General features: G+C 57.9%; 1 protein-coding gene across 2 annotated transcripts in view; it reads left to right on the top strand.

Annotated features, from left to right (window-relative positions):
• The first annotated feature begins 5,908 nt into the window (after positions 1–5,908).
• Positions 5,909–9,951, top strand: part of LOC144770935 (uncharacterized) — a 63,408-nt gene continuing 59,365 nt past the window's right edge. For both annotated transcript variants that reach the window (XM_078655769.1, XM_078655768.1), the window contains exon 1: positions 5,909–6,045. In XM_078655769.1, the coding sequence (XP_078511895.1) occupies positions 6,004–6,045 (42 nt within the window). In that variant the 5' untranslated portion in view covers positions 5,909–6,003. The remainder of the gene's footprint in view (positions 6,046–9,951) is intronic.

Raw genomic sequence — 9,951 nt, 5'->3', positions numbered from 1 at the left:
TCTTTTGTGGAACATACACAATGATAATACATCCCTTCTGCCTGGCTTTGGTGTTCCCTCTGTTGACTAAGTACATTAACCATCCCAAACCTTTGCCTCTAGTTTCACATTTACTATTAGCTTTAGAAGTGTTTGTAAAGATTTTCTGGCTGTATGCTAGTTTCTGTAGTGCAGCATCATGGCTGTTTCATGTAGAGGGCATTGATAACTGGGGTCTAGCACATTTGATAACAATGCATAAATAAATAAAGAATAGAACTATGTCTGATGTGATACGGTTAAGAGCTGTCATAGGAAGGGGACATTGAAACATTTAACAGTTATCTTGATACTGCATACATCATATAAACTTCTGTGGTGGTCACTAGAGCTAAATTAATTAGTCATATACCCATATGTTATGTGTATTTGTATAGCGCACAACTGTTTGGGCCAAGATAGGATCGGGGTCAGGTGAAGAGTCAGGTCTTCGTATTCTTGTGGAATTCAAGAACTAAGGAGGAGGCTCTGATGTGCAGAGGCTGGTCATTTGCAGTTTTCATTATCAGGGTAGATGAAGGCACACCTGCCGGCTCTGGGTCAGCATATGCAGGGGGGTAAGCGAGTAGGAGTCCAGCTAAGTGTAGATGTCTGACAGGTTTGTAGAAATGTACGTGGTTGTTTAGGTACGTTGATCCATTGTTATGCAAGGCTTTGTATGTGTGTGTGTGAGGAGTTTGATTAGTGCTTTAGGTGTGGGGTGATGCGAGTGCGGTGTAGGAGGTTCCGGGTGACCCTGGCCGCTGAGTTTTGTATGGTCTGGAGTCTTCTGGTCAGTTGAGTGTTGATTCCAGCATGGAGCGCACCGCCATAGGTCAGCCTGCTGGTGATGAGGGCTTGAGAGATGGTTCTGCGAGTGTTGATGCTGAGCCATTTGAAGAACTTTTTGAGCATCTTGAGTGTGTGGAAGCAGGAGACAGAGACTGTGTTCACTTGGTCAGTCATGGAGAATTGGTTGTTGATTACTATTCCGAGGTTCTGTGCATAGGTTGCCGGGAGAGGTGAGGGTCTGAGTTTAAAGGGCCAGGTGGAATCCCAGAGTGAGGTGTCTTTGAAGAAGATTACTACTGCTGTCTTGACTATGTTGAGTTTGAGGCATCTGGCGACTTCAGCTATGCCGGCAGAGAAATTGGTCTGGGTGTTTGGCGTCATGTCAGAGAGGGAGCGTATGAGATGGGTCTCATCAGCAGAGGATATGATGTTGATTCCGTGGGCATGGATGATGCTGGTGTGTGGGATCATACAGATGCTGATCAGAGTGGGCCTAAGTGAGGATTCTTGCGGAACTCTGTAGAACAGGCTGACGGCGTCTGAGGTGAAAGGGGCCAAGTTGACCTACTGGGTGCGGTCTGTTAATAAAGAGCAACTCCAGCGAAGTGCAGTTGTTGGATAAGGATGTGCTGGGCTCCAGCTTCGAAGGCAGCAGAAAGATCTAGTAGGATGAAGACGTCGGTTTCACCTCGCTCCATGATCATCAGGATGTCGTCCATGGTGGAGATGAGGGCGGAGAAAAATCAGGAATAACCAAAAGGGCCTCACAGATAAGAAGATATAAACAGTACAAAAAAAATCAATTTCAATTTTAAGATGCAAGTCCAAGAAAAATAACCAAGTTTATCCTGATTCACAATGGAAGAGGTGAGTAATGAAGGGCTGTACCGAATGTTGGCCATAACTCAATAGAGCCAAGATATCGTGGGCGCATGTGAAGCAAGGTAGGTTCCATGCCCCACTGGGTTCTTCAAATACATTATTCAGGCAACCTGTGAATTAATTTATGGCAGAGAAAGTCCAGAATCTGAGATAAAATATATTAGCAACAATCAAGCTATGAAAAGTAGCTAAAGTAGTAAATAAAGGGGTGCTCTGCAAAAAGCGGGTAAAATCGCATCAAGTTGTCCTTAATGCAGAATTAGAGCCTTTATACAGCAGCCAACATGACTGAAGCATGGTAAACTTTTTGATCTTACTTTAATACTCTCATTTCTATCATGTGTACCATTTTAACCCCTGCAGGTTCCAGCTGTAGATTGCTTCATTTCAAATTGAACCGAGAGCGTGGCTGAGGCTTTTATACAGCAGGCTTGTTACCCACTAAAATGTATGCTATTCCTAGCTGTATCCTCTAATTTTCCACAGATTGTTGTTGGTAACATAATGCAATTTCCTGCGGTGTCACAAAAAGTCAAAGGTGGTGATGTATTTCCTATAAAGTCAATATAATGCTAATTTCTACTTTTGAACCCTAAAAAATCCTATCTATTACTGGTCACATAATGGAAACTATTCACGCTGTACGATTTAGAATGTATGCACAATACTGAGAGAGCCACCCGGACTTTACACTTCTAATGTAACCACTTCAACCCTTGGGGCGGGCTCGGCCTCAGGGTATAAATAAACGGGTGGGAGGTCGCTCGTGATTTCACCCTTAATCGGAAAGCAGTGTGTGTGTGGTGTCTTTGAAGGGTCCTCCCAAGCCCAGTAGGCCCCTCATGCAAGCCACTTTACACTGGCTGCATACCTAGAGCAGCTGACAACACGGCCGCCGCAGCTCCTGCTGCCAGCTCCCTCGCTGGACCCACCTGTTCTCCACAGCTCTGGTGCCTCGTTGCCTGTGTGTTCCTCTGCTGCCCGGATGCCTGCACTCTGCAGGGGCGTAGCACAAGCCCACGCATCCCCCGCAGTGCGGGGGGCCCTGAGCTGCAGGGGGCCCCCTCAGCACTGTACTCCCGCCAGAGCGCTCCAGATTAAATACGGATGGGGGCCCCTCTGTGTACCTTGCAGGGGGGCCCCTTCAACTTTCGTTACGCCACTGGCACTCTGCTCAGGTGCACCATTTAGAGTGTTCCTGTGGGCGAGCGGCCTCTCACATAGTTGCGGCCCTGCTTCCAGGCCACACCGCCCTCACGTTCCACCAGTAGCCTTCACCTGGAGCTGCCTTGAAGGTTTTGGTAGGTGCTCCCGGCACATCAGGCATCTCCTGTTGCCTTGCAGGCTCGGTCACAAGGCTGTTCTGCCTCCTGCCTGCACCGGTCTGCTGCTCCACCCAGCTGGTCCAGATAGACGCTCGAAGAGCCCTGCAAGCCGGTGGTCTGATTTCAGCAGCCCGTTGTGAGGGCTGGGGATTTCCTCCTCACAGACTATTGAGGCTCAGGCCTTACTCCCTGAGGGATACCCCTCCCACCTCAGTCGATGGACTGCCTATTTTGCCTATAGAGGGTGGGGAGTGTAGCTGATCAGGATGGCTGGGACAAGAAGAGTCAAGGAAAAGAAAGAGTGCAGAAAACAAAAATAAACTAAATAATAAATAAGACAAAGACAATACATTCAAGGTGTGATCAGCACATAGTCACACCACATCAATGGGAACCCACCACAACCACCACCACAGGCCCTGGCGGCCCCTGCACCTTACACGCATGCCTCAGTCACCCCGCTGCACCCTTTCAGCCAGCTGGCTGGTACTGCAACAGTGCTCCTCTGTGGAGGCTGTGGCTTGGATGTTTGCACCATTATTTTTGAGGCACGAGAGAGACCGATGGGGTTGTGAGCTTTTTGAGCCTTTGTCAAACACAGACGAAGACAACAACTATGACGCCGCAATAGCTGCCCTCAAAAGACACCTCGACCCTCAGATGAATCCTGACTATGAGAGCTTCAAACTGCGCCAAGAGAAACAAGCAGGCTCGGTGGACATGTGTTAAGCCAGGTTATGTAAACTTGCATGCACGTGCATAGCCATTGACCAACGCAAGGAGATACGTGCACACATAATCCAAGGGTGCAAATCTGTTGCACTTCGGTGCCTCATACTCTGCCAGCCTGGGACATCCCTGGATGAGATCCTGATCCTAGCACGATCACCTGAACTTCCGGACAGCCGAGCAGAAGAAATGGAAGCCGCTTGGGTTCGTACCACCCCATCTCCTTCGACATCGTAGGCACCATGCATCAAGGAGGAGAGGGTAGATGCCGTACAAAGACACCCAGGCCCGACACGGCGACAAAGGGCCCCTGAGAAACAGAATGAGAAGAGAGGCTACTGTGGTTTTGATCACTAACCATCGGAGGCAGGCCCAGCAAAAGGACAGACATGCTCCAAATGTGGGAGGCTCAATCATTATGTGAGCGTTTGCCGAGGTGGAAGATGGCGACCGAGAGGAAGGGTCTCCAGGGTACCCACGTTGACCCTGCGACACATGATACTGTAGGAGCTTTTAAGGGCAAAACTGACCTCCTCTCATGGAGCCACTGCCCATTTCGAGGATGATGGGGTTGTCATCTCCTTCCCCAGATGCTCTGGACGCAAGAGACCTCCCCCACCCATGTGCACAGTACACATGAAGAACATCCTGGTACTAGCATTGATACACAGGAGAGCCAGTCAATGTGGTGGACTCCACACAATATGAAAAGTTGCTACCTCATCCGTCACTCACTCCTAGCCAAGCTAAAATCTACACTTATGGATGTACTGAACCGTTGCCTCTGTAAGGCACCATCGTAGTGGATGTTAACAGTTCCAACCCTACCCTCTGGACCAAGTTCCACATTATGGAAGGGCAAAAATGTACCCTGCTCGAATGCCACACTGCTGAGGACTTTGAACTGGTGTTCTTGGCGAAACAGGTCCATGACTCATGTGGACGAGATCTTGAAGGACTTTCCCCAACTCTTTGTTTTTTATTTTTTTTATTTTTCAGAGTTTTATACAGCGTGAACTTGACCCGAAGGTATCAGGTATCAGAGCAATTTACATTGCGTTACATAAGAACACATAAATTTTTTGGGTTAAGCACGGGGAGATTAAGTGATTTGCCCAGAATCACAGGATGTTCAGCATCGTTGCCGAGATTCTAATCCAGTTCCCCAGATTCGAGATTGACCGCCCTAGCCGTTAGCCAACTCCTCTCCTAGGCCTGGGAAAACTCAAGGATCACCAAGTCACCCTGCACAATGAGAAGTCCGTAAAGCCCAAGATGCTTTGACATCAAAGAGTTCCATTTCATCTCAGACCGCTAGTGGAGAAGGAACTGAAGAGACAAGGAGTCATTGAGAAGGTGTCCAGACCCACTCCATGGGTATTGCCACTTGTCATCGCATCAAAACCTAAGCAGCCTGGCACCATAAGACTATGTGTAGACATAAGACTGCCTAATCTAAATTTAATCTAATAATAATAAACTAAATCTAATCTGAAAGCAGTGTGTATTTTGTGTCTTTGATGACTCCTCGGAGGCCCAGTAGGCCCCTCTCGCAAGCCACTTAAAAAATACTACTAGTACAATAACTTTATTATTCCAGCTCAATAAAAGCCTTATAGTATAGACACGCAATGGGTTCACATGCACTTAAAATTACAGCTCATACTCGTGGAGGACAGTTAAATTGAATTGTGAAAGTACCATCAGCAGCTTAACTGGTTGGTTGAAAGTGCAAACAGTCGAATTATTCCCATATATATAGTGATCCCTCCATTTGACCATGACCAACGGTTCTCGTAGCCCTCCATGCTGCATGTGCCTGTATGTGACGTGTGCATGCTCTACACTGAGATCACGCCGCTTGTATAACATAACCAACATTTCCGTGGCCACACTTGTCTCACTACCTTGCGCGTAAGAAAGTCATGAATCAGACTGCGCATGCGCGGGCGGGCGGTGTCTGCATCGAGCTCTGTAAGGCGGGCGCAAGAGTCACGACCCAGGCTGCGCATGCGCGGGTGAGCAGTATTCGTCAATTGAGTTCTACTGAGTGTGCGCGGTACTCACGCGTCACGCTGCGCATGCGCGGGTGAGCGGTGTCTCCCCACTGAGCCTGCTTTGTAGCCCAGGAGCAGGAGCCCGGAGAGTGCAGCTCATCCACGGGGGAATCACACGGAGCCGCTCCCGGGAGGCCCGCACCCTCCGAGCCGCCTACTCTGCCCCTCTGAGCCTCCTTCTCTGGCCGCCTGGAACCAACATGGACGTCCGGGCGGGGCCCTCCCGGCAGGTGTCCCGGAAGGTGAGTCTGGGGCCGCGAGAGGCCCGGCCCGGCACGAGCGGGGGCCCCGGGCCCCTCTGCGGATCACACAGAGCGGTCTCAGGAGGGCGGCGGGGGTTACAAATGGCAGCGGAGGCTGCTGACCCTTGAATGCCCCCCCCGCCCCCCTGTGGCCCCAGGCGCTGAGCCCCCCTTCTATCCTTTGCCCCCCCCTCCCCCCTGTGGCCCCAGGCGCTGAGCCCCCCTTCTATCCTTTGCCCCCCTCCCCCCTGTGGCCCCAGGCGCTGAGCCCCCCTTCTATCCTTTGCCCCCTCCCCCCTGTGGCCCCAGGCGCTGAGCCCCCCTTCTATCCTTTGCCCCCTCCCCCCTGTGGCCCCAGGCGCTGAGCCCCCCTTCTATCCTTTGCCCCCTCCCCCCTGTGGCCCCAGGCGCTGAGCCCCCCTTCTATCCTTTGCCCCCGCCCCCCTGTGGCCCCAGGCGCTGAGCCCCCCTTCTATCCTTTGCCCCCGCCCCCCTGTGGCCCCAGGCGCTGAGCCCCCCTTCTATCCTTTGCCCCCCCCCCCTGTGGCCCCAGGCGCTGAGCCCCCCTTCTATCCTTTGCCCCCGCCCCCCTGTGGCCCCAGGCGCTGAGCCCCCCTTCTATCCTTTGCCCCCTCCCCCCTGTGGCCCCAGGCGCTGAGCCCCCCTTCTATCCTTTGCCCCCTCCCCCCTGTGGCCCCAGGCGCTGAGCCCCCCTTCTATCCTTTGCCCCCCTCCCCCCTGTGGCCCCAGGCGCTGAGCCCCCCTTCTATCCTTTGCCCCCTCCCCCCTGTGGCCCCAGGCGCTGAGCCCCCCTTCTATCCTTTGCCCCCTCCCCCCTGTGGCCCCAGGCGCTGAGCCCCCCTTCTATCCTTTGCCCCCTCCCCCCTGTGGCCCCAGGCGCTGAGCCCCCCTTCTATCCTTTGCCCCCCTCCCCCCTGTGGCCCCAGGCGCTGAGCCCCCCTTCTATCCTTTGCCCCCTTCCCCCCTGTGGCCCCAGGCGCTGAGCCCCCCTTCTATCCTTTGCCCCCGCCCCCCTGTGGCCCCAGGCGCTGAGCCCCCCTTCTATCCTTTGCCCCCCTCCCCCCTGTGGCCCCAGGCGCTGAGCCCCCCTTCTATCCTTTGCCCCCTCCCCCCTGTGGCCCCAGGCGCTGAGCCCCCCTTCTATCCTTTGCCCCCTCCCCCCTGTGGCCCCAGGCGCTGAGCCCCCCTTCTATCCTTTGCCCCCTCCCCCCTGTGGCCCCAGGCGCTGAGCCCCCCTTCTATCCTTTGCCCCCTCCCCCCTGTGGCCCCAGGCGCTGAGCCCCCCTTCTATCCTTTGCCCCCCTCCCCCCTGTGGCCCCAGGCGCTGAGCCCCCCTTCTATCCTTTGCCCCCCTCCCCCCTGTGGCCCCAGGCGCTGAGCCCCCCTTCTATCCTTTGCCCCCCCTCCCCCCTGTGGCCCCAGGCGCTGAGCCCCCCTTCTATCCTTTGCCCCCTCCCCCCTGTGGCCCCAGGCGCTGAGCCCCCCTTCTATCCTTTGCCCCCTCCCCCCTGTGGCCCCAGGCGCTGAGCCCCCCTTCTATCCTTTGCCCCCTCCCCCCTGTGGCCCCAGGCGCTGAGCCCCCCTTCTATCCTTTGCCCCCCCTCCCCCCTGTGGCCCCAGGCGCTGAGCCCCCCTTCTATCCTTTGCCCCCCCTCCCCCCTGTGGCCCCAGGCGCTGAGCCCCCCTTCTATCCTTTGCCCTCCTCCCCCCTGTGGCCCCAGGCGCTGAGCCCCCCTTCTATCCTTTGCCCCCTCCCCCCTGTGGCCCCAGGCGCTGAGCCCCCCTTCTATCCTTTGCCCCCGCCCCCCTGTGGCCCCAGGCGCTGAGCCCCCCTTCTATCCTTTGCCCCCTCCCCCCTGTGGCCCCAGGCGCTGAGCCCCCCTTCTATCCTTTGCCCCCGCCCCCCTGTGGCCCCAGGCGCTGAGCCCCCCTTCTATCCTTTGCCCCCTCCCCCCTGTGGCCCCAGGCGCTGAGCCCCCCTTCTATCCTTTGCCCCCCTCCCCCCTGTGGCCCCAGGCGCTGAGCCCCCCTTCTATCCTTTTCCCCCTCCCCCCTGTGGCCCCAGGCGCTGAGCCCCCCTTCTATCCTTTGCCCCCTCCCCCCTGTGGCCCCAGGCGCTGAGCCCCCCTTCTATCCTTTGCCCCCCCTCCCCCCTGTGGCCCCAGGCGCTGAGCCCCCCTTCTATCCTTTGCCCCCCCTCCCCCCTGTGGCCCCAGGCGCTGAGCCCCCCTTCTATCCTTTGCCCCCTCCCCCCTGTGGCCCCAGGCGCTGAGCCCCCCTTCTATCCTTTGCCCCCTCCCCCCTGTGGCCCCAGGCGCTGAGCCCCCCTTCTATCCTTTGCCCCCTCCCCCCTGTGGCCCCAGGCGCTGAGCCCCCCTTCTATCCTTTGCCCCCTCCCCCCTGTGGCCCCAGGCGCTGAGCCCCCCTTCTATCCTTTGCCCCCGCCCCCCTGTGGCCCCAGGCGCTGAGCCCCCCTTCTATCCTTTGCCCCCTCCCCCCTGTGGCCCCAGGCGCTGAGCCCCCCTTCTATCCTTTGCCCCCTCCCCCCTGTGGCCCCAGGCGCTGAGCCCCCCTTCTATCCTTTGCCCCCTCCCCCCTGTGGCCCCAGGCGCTGAGCCCCCCTTCTATCCTTTGCCCCCTCCCCCCTGTGGCCCCAGGCGCTGAGCCCCCCTTCTATCCTTTGCCCCCTCCCCCCTGTGGCCCCAGGCGCTGAGCCCCCCTTCTATCCTTTGCCCCCTCCCCCCTGTGGCCCCAGGCGCTGAGCCCCCCTTCTATCCTTTGCCCCCTCCCCCCTGTGGCCCCAGGCGCTGAGCCCCCCTTCTATCCTTTGCCCCCCTCCCCCCTGTGGCCCCAGGCGCTGAGCCCCCCTTCTATCCTTTGCCCCCTCCCCCCTGTGGCCCCAGGCGCTGAGCCCCCCTTCTATCCTTTGCCCCCTCCCCCCTGTGGCCCCAGGCGCTGAGCCCCCCTTCTATCCTTTGCCCCCTCCCCCCTGTGGCCCCAGGCGCTGAGCCCCCCTTCTATCCTTTGCCCCCTCCCCCTGTGGCCCCAGGCGCTGAGCCCCCCTTCTATCCTTTGCCCCCTCCCCCCTGTGGCCCCAGGCGCTGAGCCCCCCTTCTATCCTTTGCCCCCGCCCCCCTGTGGCCCCAGGCGCTGAGCCCCCCTTCTATCCTTTGCCCCCCTCCCCCCTGTGGCCCCAGGCGCTGAGCCCCCCTTCTATCCTTTGCCCCCTTCCCCCCTGTGGCCCCAGGCGCTGAGCCCCCCTTCTATCCTTTGCCCCCCTCCCCCCTGTAGCCCCAGGCGCTGAGCCCCCCTTCTATCCTTTGCCCCCTTCCCCCCTGTGGCCCCAGGCGCTGAGCCCCCCTTCTATCCTTTGCCCCCTCCCCCCTGTGGCCCCAGGCGCTGAGCCCCCCTTCTATCCTTTGCCCCCTCCCCCCTGTGGCCCCAGGCGCTGAGCCCCCCTTCTATCCTTTGCCCCCTCCCCCCTGTGGCCCCAGGCGCTGAGCCCCCCTTCTATCCTTTGCCCCCTCCCCCCTGTAGCCCCAGGCGCTGAGCCCCCCTTCTATTCTTTGCCCCCTCCCCCCTGTGGCCCCAGGTGCTGAGCCCCCCTTCTATCCTTTGCCCCCTCCCCCCTGTGGCCCCAGGCGCTGAGCCCCCCTTCTATCCTTTGCCCCCTCCCCCCTGTGGCCCCAGGCGCTGAGCCCCCCTTCTATCCTTTGCCCCCTCCCCCCTGTGGCCCCAGGCGCTGAGCCCCCCTTCTATCCTTTGCCCCCGCCCCCCTGTGGCCCCAGGCGCTGAGCCCCCCTTCTATCCTTTGCCCCCGCCCCCCTGTGGCCCCAGGCGCTGAGCCCCCCTTCTATCCTTTGCCCCCTCCCCCCTGTGGCCCCA

The sequence above is a fragment of the Lissotriton helveticus genome, chromosome 7 (assembly GCF_964261635.1).
Source record: "Lissotriton helveticus chromosome 7, aLisHel1.1, whole genome shotgun sequence".
In the NCBI taxonomy this organism is placed as follows: Eukaryota; Metazoa; Chordata; class Amphibia; order Caudata; family Salamandridae; genus Lissotriton; species Lissotriton helveticus.
This window is presented reverse-complemented; position numbering and strand designations above follow the sequence as displayed.